General features: G+C 53.0%; 2 protein-coding genes across 2 annotated transcripts; one reads left to right on the forward strand and one right to left on the reverse strand.

Annotated features, from left to right (window-relative positions):
- The first annotated feature begins 960 nt into the window (after window positions 1-960).
- Window positions 961-10713, forward strand: SARM1 (sterile alpha and TIR motif containing 1). The gene is made up of 9 exons (XM_066563639.1): window positions 961-1388; window positions 3779-4397; window positions 5002-5214; window positions 5325-5416; window positions 6950-7185; window positions 8653-8746; window positions 9540-9729; window positions 9822-9943; window positions 10405-10713. The coding sequence occupies exons 1-9, from the start codon at window positions 961-963 to the stop codon at window positions 10532-10534; spliced, it is 2124 nt and encodes a 707-aa protein (XP_066419736.1). The 3' UTR covers window positions 10535-10713.
- A 2702-nt stretch (window positions 10714-13415) lies between these two features.
- SLC46A1 (solute carrier family 46 member 1) lies at window positions 13416-18284 on the reverse strand. Its single transcript, XM_066563520.1, has 5 exons — window positions 18042-18284; window positions 16801-17653; window positions 16352-16435; window positions 15266-15422; window positions 13416-14720 (listed from the first exon to the last, which is right to left on the reverse strand). Exons 1-5 carry the CDS (start codon window positions 18282-18284, stop codon window positions 14645-14647), a joined length of 1413 nt encoding a protein of 470 aa, XP_066419617.1. The 3' UTR covers window positions 13416-14644.
- Between the last annotated feature and the right edge of the window lie 3971 nt (window positions 18285-22255).

Consider the following 22255-nt stretch of genomic DNA (forward strand, 5'->3'; position numbering starts at 1 on the left):
GTTCAGAACGCCGTGCCAGGGTGGTCACAGCCTCACCGTGACCACCACGGTGCCTGGTGCCCTTTGCCTGCACCCTGGGTCCCCTCGCTGGTCACACAGGGTCCTGAAGAGGAGTTCTGCAGAATCAGCGTGGGGGTCCCTGCCTGCCATGGGGGTGACACCGCAGCATCACCAGCTCAGGGACAAAGGGGGATCTGAGCCCTGGGGACAGCAGGACAAGCCCCAGCTCGGGCCAGGCAGGGAGGGCTGTGGAATAGAATGGTTTGGGTTGAAAATGAAAAATTGTCTAGTTCCAAATCCTGTCATGCTCCACTATCCCAGATTGCTCCAAGCCCCGTTAACCTGGCCTTGGACACTTTCAGGGTTGGGACATCTACAGCTTCCCTGAACAAGCCCTTCACAAATAAAAATTTTCTCCTAGTATCTAATCTAAATCTCTCATATTTTATTTTAAAACCAGTTCCCCTTGTCCTCGGTATCTATTCATGTAAAAAGTCACTTCCCCTTTTATTAAGCCCTATTTAAGCACGGAAAGGCCACAATCACAGAAACATAAAATTTAGGATGGAAAAGCCCTCTAAGCCCGACCCCAGCCGTTATCCCGGCACTGCCAAGCCCACCACCGAGCCGCGTCCCCAGGTGCCACATCCCCGATTCTGTTAAATCCTTCGGGGGCCGGTGGCAGGAGGGCTCCGGGGGGCTCAGCGGCGGGAGGGGGCTGCAGCCGCCAGCACCGAGCCCCTCCTCGGAGAGAGGCGGCGCCTGCGCCCGGTGACATCAGCCCCGGGGACCGGGATGCTGAGCCCGGCTCGGGGAAGGCGGATCCCGCTCCGCTCCCAGCTCCGCATCCCGGCCGGGCAGCGGGGGCAGCGGGGGCACCGCATCGCCCCTCCCGTGTCCCGGCAGCAGCGGGGGCTCCCCGCGGGCGCGGGGCCGGGCATGCCGCGGTAGCCGCCGCCGATGCTCGCCCTGCTGCTGTCGCTGCACACGCTGGGCCGGTCGCTGGCCATGGCGAGCGCGGAGCTGCTGGCGGTGCCCGGGTGTGCGAGCCGGGCGGGCGGGGGCAGCGGCGGGGTCTCCCCCGGGGTGGGCGGCGAGGTGCGGGAGGCGCTGGAGCGGGTCCTGCCCGTGCTCCGCAGGGCCATCGGCCACGCCACGCGGGCGGACACGGCCCAGGGGCTGCGGGCCGCTCTGTCCGAGGTGTTCCGGCTGGTGGAGGAGGCCTGGGGGATGCCCGCCGTGGGGAGGGACGTGGCCAAGGTGCTGTGCGATGTGATCCGCCTCGAGGGGGGCCTGGACCTGCTGCTCAACCTGCTCTACACCGCCGAGCTGGAGACCAAGTGCCAGGCAGGGAAACTCCTGGAGCAGATCCTGGTGGCGGAAAACAGGTGAGTCTGCAAAGAGCCCCTCAGCCTCACCCTGCTGGACACAGCCCTGCCAGCCCCAGAACGGGGCGGGTTCAAAGGGACCCCCTCATCTCAACCCCCTGCAATGGGCAGGGACCCCTTCCACAGACCAGGTTGCTTCAAATCAATCCAACCTGGCCTTGACCTACCTTCACCCATCCTCACACCCCCAATTTCCCTGCTGTGGGTGCTCTCAGTTGCACAAACTCCCCTTGGATCCCTACAGTTTGGGGGAGGAGGACCAGCCCCAGCCCAGGGATGCTGGTGAGGACTGGGGTGTCCTCCTGACCCCCCTCAGCCAAGTTGAGCTGAGTCAGTTTGGCTGGCTCAGAGCATCCGACCCAAAGGACAAGGTGTGACTCTCCTTTAGCCATAACTGCAGCACAAGGAGGACAAAGCCACTCCCCAGAGCCTCCCTGCTGCTGACCAGGGCTGGGATGAAGCCATAAGGAGGGCTCAGCTGGTCAGCAGCCCTCAGCCCCACGTTCAGGTGTGTGTGCTGCTGCCCAGGACAGGTGAGAGGTGCTGGGATGTCTCTGTCAGAGCATGGGCATGGTGTGTGTGTGTGTACAAAGGTGCATGTGCACACCTGACACATCCCACTCACAGCACCCACACACAGCTCACCCTTCCAACACCCCAAATGCACTCTGACAGCTCTGCTCTCCCTCAGAGCACCCTAACCCAGCCCAGCCAGGGCTCTGGAAAGGATGTGGAGGGAGCCTGGCCAAAGTGTTGCTCTGGTTTCCTGGGGGATGTCGCTTGCTGCAAGGCTGTGGACTCACAGCCTGGGCCTCACTTCATGCACTGGCAGGCAAAAATAAGCAGCAGCTAAATCAGGAAAGCCCATTAGGGTGGAATTTAATCCCAGGAAGCATCACTGGCATGGTCTGCATTCAGCACTCAGCTCCTTAGCAAGAGAAAGCATTTGCTGGAGTTGTTGTTTCTGCTCCAGGAGCAGTTCATGCTCTTGGAGCAGCCATGGCATTCCAGCCCCTCGCTTCCCACAGCTCCTGAGCCATGGCAGGGAGGTGTGGGGCTCCCCTTTGGGCCCAACCTCTCTCTTGCAGAACTCTCCCACTCTGTGCCTAGCAGCAGAGGTGTTGAGCTGGGAGCTGGACAGGTCCTGGCTCCGTCTGCAGCTGCAGGGAGTCAGGGACCTGTGTTTGTCATCCAGCTCCACGGCTGAGTCTGGGCTCACAGCCAGACCCAGGCTAAGGGTTTATTTATTTAATTTTTTTTCCCCAGGGCTCTCCACAACATTTCCTGTCAAACCCACCCCAAGGTCAGTGAGAGCCCTGTGGGTCACAGGCTTCCCAGAAATGTTCTTCCTGCCTGCCAGCACAGAAGCTGGAGTGCCATCACCCCACCATGAGTGTGCCACTGCCCTCCTGAGCAGCAGGGCGTGGGGCACCAGTGCCAGTGCTGCCTCCCTGACAGAGCAGCTCCAGCACAGAGGCACCAAATGGCCACGGCTGAGGGCAGGAATGGAGCTGCCACTCGCCCCAGGAAACTCATGGGAGCACAGCCAAGAGCTCATCTCAGAGGGTGGTGAGGCCCTGGCACAGGGTGCCCAGAGAAGCAGTGGCTGCTCCATCCCTGAAAGCGTCCAAGGCCAGGTTGGGCAGGGCTTGGAGCAGCCTGGGCTGGTGGAAAGTGGACCTGGATAAGTTTTCCAGTTTTGGGTCCTTTCCAATCCAAATCATTCTATGACCCTGGTTTTCCCTTCCCACTGCATTTTCAAGGCACAGTCCCATTCAGGTGTCATTTTAAGCACAGGCCTTCCAAAACCAGCCATGGCCAAGCAGCAGCTCGTGGCCCTTACCCACCTACCCCAGGCTCTTGCTGTTCTCTTCCAGAAGAGTGCAGGGGGAGGAAATAAAGAGCTTCCCTCCAGCTGCCATCCCAGGACAGACAAACCCCTGTGCCCCACTTGGGGGCCTGGACGGGGCTGCTTGGCTGCTCATCCAGGTGTGGAAGCCCTGTCCTGACAGCCCTGACAGCAGTGCTTAGGGGACAAACAAGTTTCACTCCCAAACACAAAACAGCTCCACACCACAGCAATGATGGCCCAGCAGATCCATTTCCAGTCTGGCATTAACCCATCCTGCCTGTTAATTGCTATGAAGATCCTACCTCAGGCATGAGAGCATCCAGTGAGGGTAGGTGGGATGTGCACTCCATCACAAATTCTTCCATCAGACCCACAGAGATTCCTCCAACACCAGCCTGCTGCACCTTGCTGCACTGTATATCTGGCAATGGGATAAATGCCTGTCCTGGGATAAATGCCACCAAGGCATGGGCCACACCAGTCACTGCTGTCACCCCTTGCACATCCACATGCCCCCCTTCCCATCTCCTCCCCACAGGGACCGCATTGCTCGGATCGGTCTGGGCGTGATCCTGAACTTAGCCAAGGAGAGGGACATCCCCCAGCTGGCCCAGAGCCTCTCTGGGATCCTGGAGCACATGTTCAAGCACACAGAGGAGACCTGCTTCCAGCTCATCTCGGACGGAGGCCTGGACACCATCCTGTACTGGTGCCGCTGGACGGACCACGCCGTGCTGCGCCACTGCGCCATGGCCTTGGCCAACTGTGCCATGTACGGGGGCCAGGCCAACCAGCGCCTGATGATTGAGAAAAAGGCAGCAGAGTGGCTCTTCCCCCTGGCCTTCTCCAAAGATGACGAGCTGATCCGGCTGCACGCCTGCCTGGCCATCACGGTGCTGGCCACCAACAAGGAGATCGAGAAGGAGGTGGAGCGCTCGGGGACGCTGGCTCTGGTGGAGCCCTTCATCGCCTCGCTGGACCCCGAGCAGTTTGCCTGCCAGATGCTGGGCAGCAGTGACAACATCCAGGGGAGGACAGCGCAGGACCTGCAGCGCCTGGTGCCCCTGCTGGACAGCTCCAGGCTGGAGGCTCAGTGCATCGCCGCCTTCTACCTGTGCACCGAGGCTGCCATCAAAGCCAGGCAGAAGAAAACACAGGTAAAGGGTAGGTTGGCCTGGAGGAGGGTGATGACAAAGGGAAGGGGTGGCACAGTTGCGTCTTGGTGTGTTTTGGTCCTCACCCGGCCCAGCACAGCTTGTTGGGAAGCGTGGCAGTCGTATTTTCTGGAAAAATCATTTTGCCCAGGATTCTTCTCCTGGGAAGCTGAGACACCTCAGAGAAAAAGGAAAACAATATTTATCTCATTTGCTTCTCCTGTATTTTGCTACTTTGGAATGTGGTTGTTTATCCAGCAGGTGGTTGTTTCATTGGTTTAATGTGAATTGTTTTGACTCATTGGCCAATTACAGTCAAGCTGGGTCGGGGCTCTGGAAAGAGTCATGAGTCTTAATTAGTATCTTTTAGTATCACTTCTGTATTCTTTAGTATAGTTTAAGTATCCTGTAAGTATCCTTTCTGTATTCTTTAGTATAGTTTGGTATAGTTTTAGTTTAGTATTCTTTAACATAATATAGTAACATAAAATAATAAATTAGCCTTCTAAGAACATGGAGTCAGATTTATCATTCCTTCCTTCATCTGGAACAACAGGGAAGAGGATGAGGGGAGACAAAGTGACGTCTCCTCCCTTTGTGTCCCCAGATTTTCAGTGAGATTGGGGCTACGCAGAGCCTGAAGAGGATTGTGTGCTACTCCACCAGCAGCACCACCTCCTCCCTGGCCAAAAAGGTGCTGCGCCTGATAGGGGAGGAGGTTCCTCGGCGCATCCTGCCCACGGTTCCCAACTGGAAATCCTGCGAGGTGCAGACGTGGCTGCAGCAGATTGGATTCAACAAATACTGCCAGAGATTCCTGGTAGGGCTCTGTGCTGGGGGAGGGACATTTCTGCCCCATCTCGCAGCAGAGGTGCAAGCATCTCACCCAGCTTTTCCTGGGACCTTTCCAGCCTGGGTTTCTCTTGGCAGGATCACCAGGTGGATGGGGACATTCTCCTGAGGCTGACAGAGGAGGAGCTGCAGAAGGATTTGGGGATGGACTCCAGCATCACTCGGAAAAGGTAGGGCCACCACCAGGGCACACTGGAGACTGCCTCGGGGCCACCACCACAGTGGCAGAGCAGGGACAAGGTCTCTGCCTTTCCCTTCCTGCAAAAACAGGAACGGAGATCCTCCAAATGCAAAACCTGGACTGCCAGGGCTTTTCCACTGAACTTTTTGCAGTCACAGAGAGATTTCTGTAATGGGACCACTGCACAGCAGAGGTGTGGGTGGGGGAAAGACCACCTATGGCACAGGGCAGGTGGGATCATGCAAGTTACGCAGAAAGATGGGAACTTACCCTTAGCTGAGCTCCTCACACCTCAGTGTACAGAGGATCAGCACTCCCGTGCAGCTGTTCCTCTGTTTCCTCTTCCTGGAGCTCATCCTTCACCCCAGCATGGAGCTGCACTCCCTCCTGAGCAGGTAAAATGTTGGAATCCGAAATGCAGGGAACTCTCAGAACTTTGGGCCTGTAAGCCAAAGAATTAAACATAGGATTTGACTTGCGACTTTGGAAAAAGCTTCCAAGCTTAGATGCTAGAAGTAAGAATGTGGATTTATAGTTTAAACTAGAGACATGTTAAGAAGAGGAAAGTTTAGAGTTTTAGAGTTTAAGATACAGAAAAAATAAAAGTAGTTACAAAGGTAAACAAGATTTTTAGAATGTAGTACTGTAGGTTTGTGTGTTATAACATAGTTGGTTAAGAAAACTTACATTGTAGCATGAGTCCATAAGACAAAATAGGAGGATTGAGTTAAGGATTAAGGATTAAGTTAAAAGCATAAATATCCTTGTTAGCAGTGTTTTATTGGTCCATAAATCCTTAAAAAGTCTTGTAACTGCAAGTCTTGTGACCTCCTGAACCGTGCAGTAAAGATGTGAGCCGAACTCACCCTTCCTGCCTATGCAGAAAATAAGAAAAACAAACCATATCCCCTAAAACAACTCAGAGGTCCCGTCTCTAACTCATTCTAAACTCCTTCAAAAATCCCATAGTGGTACCACGTGTCTCTAAGTGCTGCTCTGTGATGGTGTTCGCAGGGGTCTTAGGATGAGGGAAGAGATGAGAATGTTGACTCCATGTTTCAGAAGGCTTGATTTATTATTTCATGACATATATTATTATTAAATCTATATTTATTAATATATATTTTATATATATTTATATTTAATATATTTATATTTAATAATATAGATTTAACAATATATATTATTAAATCTATATTATTAAATATATTATTATTAAAACTCTACTAAAAGAATAGAAGAAAGGATTTCATCAGAAGGCTAGCTAAGAATAGAAAAAGAATGATAACAAAGGCTTGTGACTGATCGAGACAGTCCAGACAGCTGGGCTGTGATTGGCCATTAATTACAAACAACCCCATGAGACCAATCCCAGATGCACCTGTTGCATTCCACAGCAGCAGATAACCATTGTTCACATTTTGTTCCTGAGGCCTCTCAGCTCCTCAGGAGAAAAAATCCTAAGGAAAGGATTTTTCAGAAAAGATCATGGCTACACTGCTCCACTTGTCCCTCCAACCAGGTTTTTCCGGGAGCTGACGGAGCTCAAGACCTTCGCCAACTACTCCACCTGTGACCGCAGCAACCTGGCCGACTGGCTGGGGGGCATCGAGCCCAAATTCCGGCAGTACACCTACAACCTGCTCACCTGCGGCATCGACCGCAACTTCCTGCACCGCGTGACGGAGCAGCAGCTGCAGGAGGACTGCCACATCCACACCGGCTTCCACCGCGTCCGCATCCTCACCGCGGCCAGGGGTGCGCCTGCCCGGCAGGGAACGGGCTGGAGGGGTGTTTGGGATGAGCTGCTGTTGGAGCAATGTTGTGATTTTAGGATTCACTTCAGAAACTTGGTTCTTCTTGTGATGATTCTCTGCTAGGTGTGTCAGTCACTTCTTTCTCTCTGTTCTCTTGCTCCTTGGTGAGTATTGTCTGTCAGTCTTGGCGTTCTAGAAGGGCGTGGAGTGATTAAACAGATTCAAAAGATGCCTCTTACCCCAGGGGGGACATTGGGCCATTCAGGTGTCTTTTGTCCCTTGTGCTTGGTTGGTGGTCTTTGTGTTCTTTCTCTCTTCTTCTCTTACAGGTAACAGGGCAAGCAAACCACGTGGTCGAGAGTTCTGTTGGAGCTGGTGCTGGATTCAGAGGCCTGAGGGCTAGAATAAAGCTCTGGATCCAAACCCTCCATCAGAACTGACTCTTTTCTTTCACCACTGCCTTAAAGCTGCTCTGCCAGAGGGAAACTCAAGGAGCAGGCCCTGTTATGGGGTCCATTCTGCAGCCACCAGAGCTCTTGCATGCCCAGACTTGCTTCTAAGTGCCCAGCTGCAACATCCAGCTGGCCAAAAGTGGCTCTGGGGTGAAAACACTACAGTTGCCACTATTTGGTCAAGCAGCAAGGGCTAGACAAGCTCAGGCATGTCTCGTCTGGCTATATTGGTAATTATTCCAAGAGAGTATTACCAATATAGCGGACGGGATGTGCCTTGGCTTGTCTGGCCCATGGTGCTGAATCAAATTGCACTAACTGTGGTGTTTCACCCCACAGACACTTTTGGCTGCCTGGGTGTGTGGTGTTTCACCCCACAGACACTTTTGGCTGCCTGGGTGTGTGGTGTTTCACCCCACAGACACTTTTGCCTGGCTGGGTGCTGCAGCTGGGCATGTGGAACCAAGTCCAGGCTTGCAGGAGCTCTGGTGGTGATGGGATGGAGCTTTCCCCCATAACAGGGGCTGCTCCTCAGGTTTCCCTCTGTGGAGAAGCTTTAAGGCCATGGTGAAGGAAAGGAGTCGGTTCTGATGAAGGGTTTGGATCCAGAGCTTTATTCTGGCCCTCAGGCCTCTGAATCCAGCACCAGTTCCAACAGAACTCCCTGAGCCCGTGGTTGCTGCTCCTTTGAATCCCGGGGAGAGGGGAGGGAAGGGGCAGGGAGCCACCAAGCAGGGACAGGAGGGGAGGTCTCAAGGGACAAAGGACACCTGAATGGCCCAATGCCCCCCCAGGGGTAGAGGACATCCTTTGGATCTCCCAATCACTCCACGCCTTCTGGAATTCCAGGATTGACAGACAGTGCTGGGAGGGGTCAGGGAGGGGAAAGGCGAGGTGATTGACACACCTGGGAGGGAATCTTCAGGGGAGGGACCCGGGTTTCCGAGGTAAACCCTGAAATCACAACTCACCAAGCTGCTGGTTTGTAACTTCTGGTGGTGGTTTTGTGCTTCTAGAGACGCTGCACTCGCCCATCACGCTGCAAACCACGACCAACGGGACCGACGTGTTCATCAGCTACCGCAGGAGCACCGGCTCGCAGCTGGCCAGGTGAGCCCTGCAGGGAACGGAGAGGCCCTGGGGAAGGTGGGTGGTCAGCTGTGGGAAAAGTGGGGAATGGGGAGGAGGGAGAGGCTGCCAAAAGCTGCAGAGGAAATGGGGACAGCACATGTGAAGAGCTGCACCGTGGACAGGCCAATTCCCAGTCCTGTCACTGCCACTTTGTGGCCACAGCTCTCTTCACAGAGAGCAGCAGGCACAACCTTCCCAGGATTTCTCCTGGGGAAAGTCTGCGAGAAAGCTCAGACAAAGAAGAAAACAATTCTTATCTCTACTTGCTGCTCCTGTTGTTTAGCACATGTGGAATGTGTTATGGAGATTGTTTTACCAAAAGGGATTTGTTAATTAGACTCTGGTGATGGTTGTTTTGATTGATTGACCAATTAGGCCAAAGCTGTGTCGTGACTGTCTGTAAGGGGTCATGGGTTTTTCTTTAGTATTTTACAGTATTAGTGTAGTATGTAGTATAATATAGTATAACTTAATATAGCAATTGTTCAGCTTTCTGAAATCACTGGAGTCAATGCATATTATTCCCTGGCTGGGGGTTGCCTTGCTCCAATACCACTTTGGCACTGAGTGGCCTTTTCCTCATGCTCCTATGGCTGTAGGGCATCACAGCATGGAGTCAATGCCAGCTCCTCGTGTTCTCTGCACATGCCCAGACAGCTGGGGCTGGAGCTGGCACCTCATTCCCTGCTCCTCTGTCTCATCGTGTCTCAGCCAAGGTGCTGAGACAGCAAATGAAACCTCTCCTCATGGTGCTGTCCCCTCTTGCCACCAGCCTGCTGAAGGTGCACCTGCAGCTCCACGGCTTCAGTGTGTTCATTGATGTGGAGAAGCTGGAGGCAGGGAAGTTTGAAGACAAGCTGATCCAGAGTGTCCTGAGTGCCCGGAATTTTGTGCTGGTGCTCTCACCAAACGCACTGGATAAATGCATGGAGGACCCCGAGTGCAAGGACTGGGTACACAAGGTAAGAGATGCCACCAGGTGGGACCTCTGGTGGGAGAGAGTTGGTGAGGGGCTAATACAGGCCACGAGCACCTGCATGTTCTGTTCCTGCAGGAGATTGTGACAGCCCTGAACTCTGGGAAGAACATTGTACCTGTTACAGACCACTTTGAGTGGCCAGACCCAGAAACACTTCCCAAGGACATGAGGGCTGTCCTGAAATTCAATGGTATCATGTAAGTAAAAGCCACCTGTGCCATGGGGTTCCTTGACACCTGGGGAGAACAGCTTGCATAAGGAGCAGCAAAGAGCCCAAGGACATTGGGACAAACAGATGAGGGTGGCAGAACAGGTCAAAGGGACACTGAGTCACTCCAGGTGCTCCAGAGCTTGCAGGGAGCAAAGGTTCCCACCACATCCCTGCTGCTGCTGTTGTGCTGGGGCTCCTCTGGGTGACACAGGGGGAAGACACACATCCTCAGTGATGCTGGCAGGTTTTACAGCTCACCTGGGTTTCTTTCCCCCCTGCTTTCCCTTTGTGCAACCTGGCAGGGCATTCTGCAGCACCCATGGGAACTCCTGGAGAGCTGGGGTGGAGGAAAGGGGTCTCTGGCTGGCCCAAATGAACTGAGCTATCTTGTGGCACCCCACACACAGCAGAAAAAGTAAACAGCACATTTTTTCCCCTTTGATTCAGGTGGTCCCACGAGTACCAGGAGGCCACGATTGATAAAATCATCCGCTTCCTCCAGGGCCGCTCCTCGCGGGACTCCTCGGCTGGCTCAGAGAATGGGCTGGACTGCCTGCACTCCCTGGGGCAGAGCTAGAACCAGCACAGCAGCCTCAGAGACTCACAGGTGACCCCTTTTTTTTGTGGGGGTCCAAATTTATCCCTCCTGACTTTTTTCCTATCTCTGAGAGAAATCCTGTGGCTCTTACTCCCTCCCAATACAAGCCCCTGGTCCCAGCACTCCCTCAGTGCCTGGGGAGCCAAGCCAAGCTGGACTCTGGGATGGATTATGTGTCTTCCATGTCCTCCTGTGGGGTGTGAGGGAGACTGGCACCATCCAGACCCCCACAGGCAGCTGCAGCTTCCCCCAGAAACACGTCCAAAGAGGGAGAACCTTTGGAGAACTGAAAATTGGAGAAGCGTTGAGAATCCGTCGTAAGAGGACACAAGGGAGAGAAGAGCAATTGAGAGGAAGGTGTGGCTCTGCCGTGTGCCCCAGGAGTATCCTTGTGGTCAGAAACTGAGAGCAGGAAAGGGCAAGTAAAAATTAAGCCCTAACAAAATCTTTGTGTTTGGGAAAGATAACCCACAGGGGCCTTCTGAAGTGCTTTATCTTTCCCAGCAATGTCCCTTTATCACAAGAGCTCCTTCCCCCCTCAAAGGACTTCCACCTCCCAGTGCTGCAAAACCACTTTGTGCTCTTACCTCTGGCAGTGGGAATTTGGGGTTAGACCATGTGAAGCTTCTGCAGGATCCCTGCAAAAAGTGCTTTTCAAATACCCTCCTTCCCTCCATCTGAAGTCTCAGCTTCACCCCTTTATCAGGTCTGTATTTCCAGGGCACAGGAGGCTGGATTGTGACCCTGGAAAACTTGAAATCCATGCAGGGAAGATGCTAATTGCTGTGCTTGTGGAGTTATTCCACACTGTGGCTGTATTTTATCCTGCTCCTGTGGTCTGTGCCTTCAGCAGGAGCTGGTGAATCTCTCTGCTGACCACCACACCCCCACAGCCCTGGCTGAGCTCCCTGGGGCTGTCCCTGCTCACTGCTGGATGCAATTCAAGTAGCACTTGCTTCTTCCTATCAACCTCTTCTCAACACCCACCTGGGCTTTCTGCAGCTCCTCACCTTAAAATATTGAGAAAAAGTGGAGTTTTTGCCAAGGGCTGGCAAAGGATGCTCCAGAACCATCAGTGCCTGCTGCCAACACTGCAGGTAAGGAACCATGGGCATCCTGACACAAATCCCTGCATTCCACACTCCAGGCTGCTGAATCACCTTGAAAAACAAACAGGCTCCTCTTCCTATCCTTGCTCAAGAAGAACTCAACCTTTTCAGGAGGTAACAAGGAGTCTCAGCCAGCTTCTCCTCCTCCTGGCTCTCCCTGGAGCTCTGCTTTAACTGTCAGGAACACAAACACTTTCTTCTTTTGGCTTGGATCCACAAACATATCAGGGGCAGAAGAAAAGTTAATTCTGGTGCTTTATGGACAGTTCTTATCAGCTCCCAGTTAATGGCATCTTTGCTCTCCAGTGAAAGGTTAATAGCCATATTTGCCCAGCATTCATCAGAATTAGAATCCATCTAATCTCCAGAATAAATAACAAGAAGGCAGCAGATGAGCCCAAAGGTGAATCTGCCCAAGGATAAAAGCCTCTTGTCAGCTGCTTCAGGGAACAGCCTTCAGTAACTGAATGTCAGGGCCTCCATGGCCACTGAAGGAGTCCCACACAAACAGTCCTAAGGATTTTCCTCCCTGCAATAATCTGGTAAGTGATTGTGTCTTGTTTCCCAGGAGCTCTGTAGCAATCAGCCTCCTCACCCAGCACTCAGTGTGGAGATTTACTCATTCTCACCTGCCACGAGATCCCATCTCCTGCTCCAGCTGCCTGGACTGTGACTCCTCCTGTTTCCCCATCATTATCTTCACCTTAATGAACTTGCCCTGCTTCTGGCAAAGCATCCCAAATCCACCCCCTTCCAGCTGGAGCAGACCCAAGGAAATGAATTCCTCTGTCCTCACCCTCCCTCATTCCTTTGCTCTACCACATCAAAAGTGTTTGAAGTTATTCAATCAGGCATTATTAATAAATCTGGTTTTTACTCTAAATCCCTTCCTCTTTGTCTGTATTACGTGCTTCTCTCCCTGCAAGATTTCACACTTGCTTTTCCTTGCCACCACAAAGCAGAACTGACATTCCCAAGCACCATTCCTGCAGGAACCCCTCACTTCCCACTCACCTTTGCATGGACTGATGCACTGCACCCCCAGGGACTCTGCCTGCTCTCATCAGCCATGGCTCCACTGTTACAACTCTTGGAGGGTGGCCTAGAAAAACTTTGATTTAATTTTTTTAATTAGGCATAATAGCTGCCATTGAATGTGTCCCCATGCAGAGCCAGGTCTCACCTCCCTGCGCAACACTGAGCAGCTGCTTGAATTGGCACCCAGGGGGTGCAGAGGGTTTCACTTCACAATCATCTCAGCCACAAACATCTACTGCAACGTTCACAGCATGCCCTGTTCCTCAGGGAGGCCAATTCCAGGCTGAGCCCAGCAGTCAGACCTGTAACTCCAACCTCCCCTGGCAGAAGTGCTTGGGGCAAGTGGCATAACACCAAGTTCTTCAAGCCTCCCTGCTTCTCCGCTCCCCAGTTCTGCTTTTACCACAAAGTCCCAATGGACAGGGACAAAGCTGGGTTAAAGCCTTTCACATTTTCTGCACACTGAAGGACAGATTTCAGACAAAGCTCTCCTGCAAGCTTTACTCTGGTGGTCAGGAAAAGCAAGTTTGGGCTGCTTGCAAGTTTCAAACCTGCATTTTCCCCCGACTTTCCACTTTCACACACTCATTCTCCATGAGACAGATAAATTCCTGCTGCTCCTTCTTTACTGCAGTCTTCAATAAAGGACTGAGAAGTAAAATAATGGAGAGAAACCGCCAATGAGTCAAGGACAAACGATATCAACAACTGCACAAGGTATCCAGAGTTTTATGAACCATAAAAGAGCATGGAGATTTTATTCATTCTGAAAGTAACAGTTAAGTCATTACTGCATGTACCTGAACAGCATGTGCAGTGCAGTGTACACAGAACTGCTGGTTTATGGCACACTGAAGAGAAAAAAAAGGATTGCAGCAACACAGGTAATGCTTTGGAAAGAACAATTTAAGTACCATGGACATGGGGTTTGCTTGCTGGCATCAACAGATCCCAAGCAGCAGCACTGAGGTCATTAACACAAGATTAGGCCACATACAACCAAAAAGATTAATCTTTAAGACACTAGTCCTGTCCCCAGCTTGCTGAGGAAGGGCTCTGGATAAGCACAGCAGGGATTTCACAGGACTGGTGCTCAGATCTACAGTGTAAGGGGGGAACAATTCTGACAATTTTCTCCTTAACTTCATAGCTTTTGGCAAATGTCAATTAAGGCACCTACAGGAGTTGCTCCAAGGATCTTTGTGGGTTCCTCCTAACCCAGGATTTACTCTACTGGCCCTGCAGTATTCTCAGATGATCTGCCACTTCTCAAAACCACCTCTGAGATCCTGGTCTGAGCTGCAGACAAGGCAGGACATACCACTGGCACTCCTACCAACACTTCATGAATTAGATCGTCATCTTAGGACACCTCTGACTTGCAAAACTAAAGCTGGTTCAGTCAGTAAGGACAGCAATAGCACTCCTGTGCTAAACTACCCCTCTCCATAAGGATTTTTGCGGTTTAGCATGTCACATTTGTTGGGTTTTTACTGGCAATGTGATGATTTGGAGCACAGGACACTGTTGGGTGCCTCTGGTTCAGCCTGTGCCTCACCCACACCAACAGCTCATCTCTGCACACTGGAATACCCTGAGGGAAAAATGCTCAGCAATTAAAGCAGAACTCAGTCCTCTCTCCCCACTAAAAGCATGGCAGAGCCTCCTGGCCCCACCAAACCCCAAACCACGAAGCAGCCTTGCAAAAGGCCCACAAAAGCTTGATTGGCTCCTGGGTCCCTTGGATTTGCTCTGACAGATGAGCCAACACAACGCTGAGGAAGCATTCACAGCTCCAAATCAAGTTCCTCCTGTGATTTCCAATTATTTAGCATTTAAAAGTCAGTAAGGACAAGCAGAGTGTCCCTCCCACACTGATCAGTCCTTTGAGGGAAGAATGGAGTGCAGTGTCCAGGTGGACACTGCCGTGCTGGTGGTAAATTCAGTCTTTTGTGGGGGACAGGGAAGCCTCTTGGAAGTGGTTGTAGTCGTGTTTTGAATCCCAGATTTGTATCCACCTAGAAAAGAATGAACAGTTTCAGCTTCCAAAGAAACATGGGGATGTCACTGAATTGAGTGTGTCTTAAAAGTTTCAGAGGAACAAAATAAAATGACCCTGCCAGGAGCTGCTGCACTTCTGCAAATTCCAATACATTCCCTCTCCCAGAACCTACCAGGGTATTTGTTTTCTATCACAACAAAACTTCTGCTTCAATTACTAAAGAAATTATGGGAAGAGGGACTGCTGAGAGAGCTCCATCACTTCCATGAAGAACTTTCAAATTCAATTCCAGAATTTGGATTCCATTGAGGCTGCTGTGAGGCCTTGAAGCACTTTGAATATTGGCAGCTACATTACTCAGGCTGCAGGTTTATCCCTAGGATTCAGATTCCAAAGGAAATGACCTGCACCTCTTTTTACTGGAGCACCAGACACCCTCTCACAACCAGAACTGAAAATATGCCTTAACAACTGCCAGCTTCTATCCTAAGAGTAAATAGAGTAAATAGTATTTTCCATATGACATTGCATGTCAAAGTTTGGACATTTGAAGTAAATTACCCAAGGATAGCTGCTGGAATAAGGAGGATTATGGCCCCAAAGAGAAATGGGAATCCCCTCATGAAGTGCAAGGTGGCAGGGTAGAGAGAGTTGAACACTCCTGTAGACACAAGTGAACACAGCCCTTCCACGCAGGCAACAGAAGCAAAGAGAGCACCTGGGAAAGAGATAAGAGGTTAACGGTGAGATAGGCAGGTGGTTATTGCCTATAAACAGCTGTAACACATCACCCTGAGTGCATTCTGCCAATCTTTCCAAGGGTTTGCACTTGCCATCAGAAAAGTGTGTGAATATCAAGTGTGGGACAGGACTGGCCTGGCACATCCAGCCTGTGGCCATGACCACCTCACCAATCTGCAGGATTTGTATCAGGAGATGACCAGGACATTTTATCAGCTGGATTGTAAATGCTCCAGGCCAGGGCACCTCTTATCACTTGTTAAACATTAAGTACAGCAGCAGATTTAGCACCATAAATATGCTGTATGTGCCATCGCCACCCTAAAATGAGAAACCTGAGCATTGCAAAATCACCTCTCCATTGTTGTCACCTGGATTCCCTCCTCCCCCTGTCTGCCCCAGAGACATTCCTGTGCTGTGTTTCACAGCAAGTGCAAACCCTCCAAACACAGAACTGGACAAAAGGCAAATATGCTCCTCCTGTGGGTTATCCGTGATCTTTCACCGTGGTCAATGATACAACCCTCCAACAGCACCTGGTTCTCCCCACTGTTACTGATCTACAGAGGAAAGTTATGGTCAGGAGAATGACTCTTTTCTCCTTGTTATATAATCCATTTTAACTCTTGCTCCTTGTAAAAGCTTTGGAAATACATGAATGGATGAATTAACTACTCCTGCTTTTCTTCCTTTGTTCTCATGTTGGAAATGCAGCAAGTCTGAATCAAAGAATGACAATTATTTTGGGGGGAAAAGAAAATAAAATACCCTGGGCCTGAGGGTGAATGCAGGGGTGCAGGAGTCCAGAGGAGCCAGGGAGCTCCTAACCTGCTCAGAGTCTGGTTTCAATATTCCAAGAAAAAAGTGTTTCAGGATCTGGCTTAAGCACAGTGCTTAATTCCTTACCTTGTTCTGTCTCACTGACCAGCTTGGAGAGCTTGGATCTGATGACTGGAGTGGCTGCCATGGAAAGGAACAGAATTCCATAACCTGTGAGCAAGACACAGCACATTAGGGAAAGCTCACCTGAAAAGTAAAGCCTCCCAAGTCAGCCCCAGAAATGCACTGCAGCTGCTGGCAGTGTCTCCCTGCTATATTTAAACACAATTCACCCTTCTGGATCTCATAAGGCACTTCAGTCTGTGTCTGCAGTTCTGGGAAGCCTAATGTTCTAGGAACTACATGGATGCACTTCCAAATTCAGGGTTTGGCCAACACTGCCCTTAGCAAGGCACAGTTTTGTTGGTGTATGAGGCAGAACAGTTTTGTTGGTGCATGAGGCAGAACTCCCTCACTTGCCTGAACTCCCTGAGAAGCACACTACCAGAAACAGGGATTTAAGCCTCCAGCATCACCTGTAAACATCAGTGCCGTTGTGGTAGCGAGAGACATCACCACCAGCCCAGCAATGTTGGAGATCAATCCTATCTCTGCCACCCAGGTGTCCTCAAGGCAGAGCTGCAGCAGCCTCAGCCCCGCCAGGCTGCTCAGGTAAGCCAGGTAGCTGGCGGCCGAGCCGTACCCGATGAGATCAGAAGCCCAGCACAGAGGGAAGCCCAGCTCGTACAACACATAGATGTCCTTGGCTCCAAAATGCACTGTGACAATCAGAAAGAAAGCCAGGGAGTACAGAGCCAGCTTCCACCTGGAGCTCGGGTGCTCGGGGGCCGTGTACAGCCTGAACACAGCCTTGTAGTGCCTGAGCGTGAACAGCTTGGCCGCCTTCTTCTGCTTCACCGACTCCCGCAGGAAGAAAGCGGCGTAGAGGGTGGCAGCAAGGCTGGCAGCAAAGGCCAGCCAGAAGGGGTTGATGTAGCCCTGGGCCTTGCGCCACTGGCCACCGCCAATGCTGGCCACCATGCCCGCGGTGCCCAGACACGCCTCCAGGATGGCCACGCGGAACGTCCGCGCGCGCCGCTCGCTGGTGTCGGCCACGTAGGAGAAGCAGCCGGCCAGGATCAGGTTGTAGTCGCCCGTGAGGCCGCTCAGGATGCGTCCCAGGAGGAAGAAGGCGACGTGCAGCTCCAGGTACATGACCAGCAGGTAGATGCCTGTCTGCAGGGCCATGCCTGCTGTGGGCAGGATGAGCGCCGGGCGCCGGCCCACGCTGTCGCTCCATGTGCCGAAGAGAGTCACGGAGAAGAGGCTGACGAAGAAACCTCCCAGGTTGATGTAGAGGTTCCAGTGGGACACCAGAGCTTCCACCTCCTGCAGGAAAAACAGGCAGCTGAGGAGCTCCAACAGCACCCACTGGGCTCCCCACTCCTCCTGGGGCTCCCTGCTTCCATCACGCTCCCCTTCCCCTCCGGGCTCCCTGCTCCCTTTGGGGCTTCACATTCCTTCCTGACTCTGCTTCCAGGGACTCCCAGCTCCTCTCAAGCTCCCTGTTCCCCTTGGGGCTCCCTGTTCCCCGGGGCACCTCTCCTCTCCTGCTCCCCTGGTGCCTCCCGTTCACCCTGAGCCTCCCGTTCCCTCCGGGGACCCACCTTTCCCCCCGGTCCCCATCCATCCCGTGCCTCCTATCAGGGCTCTCCCCCTGAGCTCTTCATCCACACCAGAGCTCGCCCGGGGCTCTCCCATCCCCCCGTGTCCCCACCTGCCGCAGGGGGTCGGCGGTAGCGTTGCCGTCCCCGCAGCCGGAGGAGTCGGTGCTGTTGCGGTCGCTGTAGCCGTGCTCGGCCCCCAGCCGGTCCCACAGGTACTGGGTGGCCAGCGGGCCCTGCAGCCCCAGCGACACGGTGGCGAGGAACAGCAGCGGCTCCACGGCGGGCAGCGACAGGCGGCGCCGGCCGGGGGGCACCGGGGGCTCGGCGGGCGGCGGAGCGGCCATGGCGGCCATGGAGGGGCGGAGGCTCCGCCGGAACGGGACTGGCTGGGCTCTGCACGGAGCGGGACTGACTCGGCTCCGCTTGGGATGGGACTGACACGGCTCCGCCCGGAACGGCACTGACACGGCTCCGCCCGGAACGGGACTGACTCGGCTCCGCCCGGAACGGGACTGGCGCGGCTCCGCCCGGAACGGGACTGACTCGGCTCCGCCCGGAACGGGACTGGCGCGGCTCCGCCCGGAACGGGACTGACACGGCTCCGCCCGGAACGGGACTGACTCGGCTCCGCCCGGAACGGGACTGGCGCGGCTCCGCCCGGAACGGGACTGACTCGGCTCCGCCCGGGATGGCACTGACACGGCTCCGCCCGGGATGGCACTGACACGGCTCCGCCCGGAACGGGACTGACACGGCTCCGCCCGGAACGGGACTGACACGGCTCCGCCCGGAATGGCACTGACACCGCTCCGCCCAGGATGGCACTGACACGGCTCCGCCCGGAACGGGACTGACACGGCTCCGCCCTGGATGGCACTGACACGGCTCCGCCCGGAACGGGACTGACTCGGCTCCGCCCGGAACGGGACTGACTCGGCTCCGCCCGGAACGGGACTGGCGCGGCTCCGCCCGGAACGGGACTGACACGGCTCCGCCCGGGATGGCACTGACACGGCTCCGCCCGGAACGGGACTGACACGGCTCCGCCCGGAACGGGACTGACACGGCTCCGCCCGGGATGGCACTGACACGGCTCCGCCCGGAACGGGACTGACACGGCTCCGCCCGGAACGGGACTGACACGGCTCCGCCCGGGATGGCACTGACACGGCTCCGCCCGGAACGGGACTGACACGGCTCCGCCCTGGATGGCACTGACACGGCTCCGCCCGGAATGGCACTGACACCGCTCCGCCCAGGATGGCACTGACACGGCTCCGCCCGGAACGGGACTGACACGGCTCCGCCCGGAACGGGACTGACACGGCTCCGCCCGGGATGGCACTGACACGGCTCCGCCCGGAACGGGACTGACACGGCTCCGCCCGGAACGGGACTGACACGGCTCCGCCCGGGATGGCACTGACACGGCTCCGCCCGGAACGGGACTGACACGGCTCCGCCCTGGATGGCACTGACACGGCTCCGCCCGGAATGGCACTGACACCGCTCCGCCCAGGATGGCACTGACACGGCTCCGCCCGGAACGGGACTGGCGCGGCTCCGCCCTGGATGGCACTGACACGGCTCCGCCCGGGATGGCACTGACACGGCTCCGCCCGGAACGGCTCAGGCACAGCTGTGCCCATAACGGGACCGGCTCCGCTCAGAACGGCTCAGGCTCAGCTGTGCCCATAACGGGACCGGCTCCGCTCAGAACGGCTCAGGCTCAGCTGTGCCCATAACGGGACCGGCTCCGCTCAGAACGGCTCAGGCTCAGCTGTGCCCATAACGGGACCGGCTCCGCTCAGAACGGCTCAGGCTCAGCTGTGCCCATAACGGGACCGGCTCCGCTCCCTCCGCCGCCGGGACCGCGGGGGTTCCCGAGACCCCTCGGCGCTGGCGCTGCAGCGAGCCCGGTGCAAAAGGTGCAGCTCTCAGGGGATGATGTTCCACAAATCATGTCATTTTTGAGGCGAGAAAGGCCCTCTGAGAGCATCGAGTCCAGCGTTAACCCCGCACGGCCAAAGCCACCGCTAAACCGTGTCCCCAGGTGCCACACCTTCACACAGTTACACCCCGGCAGGGATGGGGCTCCACCCCTTACCTGAGCAGCCTGTGCTGGTGCCCAAACACCCTCTGGGTGAAGAACCCTTTCCTAATATCCAGCCTAAACCCCCTGGCATGCCTTCATGCTGCTCCCTCGGGTCCTGTCACTGGTCCCCAGAGAGGACAGAAGAGCCCCTGCCGCTCCAGCACCCTCATGAGGAAGCTGCAGGATGCCATGAAGGCTCCCCTCAGTGTTCTGCAGGCTCAACAAACCAAGCAAAACATAAATCAACATTTTAACTGCACTAGGATCAGCAAAATACTGTATTTAGCAATATACCATCATTTCTATTAATTCACAGCACATTAGAAAATACTGCTTTTTATAAAGGACAAAATAACTTAGAAACTCAGTTAATGAAGAAGGGTTTGGCTGTGCTGTTTGCTTTTCTGTGAGGTTTGGCTGCCTCAAAGAGCAGATCAGGAAGCAAAGACCAAGTTGTCCTTGAAATTCAAAGCGCACAATTCAGAGTATTGATTTAACCTGTTTATATAAAGTGGAGCAGTACCACTCATTTTCCAGTAAAGCACTTCTAGAACTCATTTTTAGCATCTTTGAAAGTGTTGTGACGCACATGACAGTGGCAACCATCTCTGTGGAGGTGCTGCTTTTAAAGGACAGGCACAATTCTTCAGCTGAGACCCTTCCACATTGGTATTTACACTCCATAAATGAGGCTGCAGCTGGAGGCCAACATTTGTGTTGCAGAGATACAAAAACGAGGTGTTATTTTAGATTTCCATCACAGCCTTAGGGCATAAGAGTAAAAAGCAGAAAAATGACCTTGCTGTTGGCTGCTGTCACTGCACCTTGTCAGGCAGTAATTAAACATTCCATAGATGCAAGATACGGGGGAACAGAATAAATTTGAAAGCTCTTTCTCATTCTTTTTGTACCAAGGGTGAGATGGTGAAGCTCAGGGTTGGCACCAAGAAATGTGATGCTGTTTGTTGTGAGCAATATGCCCAAGTCCAGCTTGCAAATCTGGCAGCTGATTTTCCATCATTAGCACATTCTTGAGAGAAAAGCCCTGGCAAAAAAGGGAGGAGAGGCAGAAACAGCAGAAGCTTTTTGTGGAGCTGACATCAGATGACCTGATGGCTGTGCTTCACTTTGTCTCTCTCTAGTAAGCTATAAACAGTACCAAGATAATTTATAGCAATCAAATGGAAATGTTATCATCATCAGCTGAAGGATGGACCTGGATGATCTAATAAAGCCATCAACATGGCATTAATAAGAAATTACCCTTTGGACTTAATTTATTTTATTTATTTTATTGTTATTGTATTATTACTTTTATTCATTTATTACCCTTTGGACTTAAAATGTTTAGTACTATTCCTGTTAATGTATAGAATCTAGTGATTCACAGCTTGTATTTTGGAAGCTGCCTGCAACTGGGACAAGAATCACTGGTAATTTCCCTGTAGCACCCTTTCTTCTTAATTTTCCTCACCCCCAATACACCCTGCAAGTTCCCAAAGCTGTGCCTATAAACCTGCAAGATCAAAAATGTGAGGGGGAAAAAAAAAATAGCTCAGTGTCTGCAAAGAGATCTCCTGTAGCCAAGTGTTTCCCAATCCACTAAGACCTAAGGTAGGGCCTGTCAGTCCCTTTTGGTTTGGGGATTTGATGTGGCACCTGGTGACACCAGCTCTGCCCGGTGGGTTTTGCTACCCAAAGTGAATTTCTCACTGAACAAACATAAACATCATGAACAATTATATTTATTTATTTATTTATTTTACACTGGTGTCTCTAATCCCTGTATTTGAGCATTACAGATGCCATTTTCAGTGTTTCCCATATTTTTTCAAAACTGAAATTATTTTTCAACCTGTTTTGGAGGGAGCAGTTTCTTTTTTTAACAGGAGGAATAACAGCACCTATTCAAAAAGGGCATTATTAAAGAGCAAATCATTAATATTATGCTTTTAAAAGTGTAGGTCATGCTTTCAAAAACCTGCTTGCTCCCCAAGGAATTAATTCTCTGCCAGATTTATCACCTTTCTGCAAGATTCTCTTCAGAAAGTTCCTGCTCTGACACTCTTCTACTGTCTCCTCCCTTCTTTGTTCGCTTCCTTCTTTCTCCGATTACAGTTCCAAAAACAACACCCAATCTCCCGAGGTCAATGGTTAATATTCCCTGGTGTTTATATAGGCTCCGAGAGCAGATTCCAGGCCCTTCAGCACTGGGCCAGCTCCAGCACC

Source organism: Molothrus aeneus, chromosome 20 (genome assembly GCF_037042795.1).
Source record: "Molothrus aeneus isolate 106 chromosome 20, BPBGC_Maene_1.0, whole genome shotgun sequence".
In the NCBI taxonomy this organism is placed as follows: domain Eukaryota; kingdom Metazoa; phylum Chordata; class Aves; order Passeriformes; family Icteridae; genus Molothrus; species Molothrus aeneus.

Bases quoted from the DNA above. Each gene is read 5' to 3' on its own strand.
- SARM1 (XM_066563639.1), top strand. From the start codon at position 961: ATGCTCGCCCTGCTGCTGTCGCTGCACACGCTGGGCCGGTCGCTGGCC. The intron at 1,389-3,778 runs GTGAGTCTGCAA...TCCTCCCCACAG, and splicing joins ATCCTGGTGGCGGAAAACAG to GGACCGCATTGCTCGGATCG. The intron at 9,944-10,404 runs GTAAGTAAAAGC...CCTTTGATTCAG, and splicing joins CTGAAATTCAATGGTATCAT to GTGGTCCCACGAGTACCAGG.
- SLC46A1 (XM_066563520.1), bottom strand. From the start codon at position 18,284: ATGGCCGCCATGGCCGCTCCGCCGCCCGCCGAGCCCCCGGTGCCCCCC. The intron at 15,423-16,351 runs GTAAGGAATTAA...TCTCTTTCCCAG, and splicing joins GGTCAGTGAGACAGAACAAG to GTGCTCTCTTTGCTTCTGTT. The intron at 14,721-15,265 runs GTAATTTACTTC...ATTCTTTTCTAG, and splicing joins ATTCCAGCAGCTATCCTTGG to GTGGATACAAATCTGGGATT.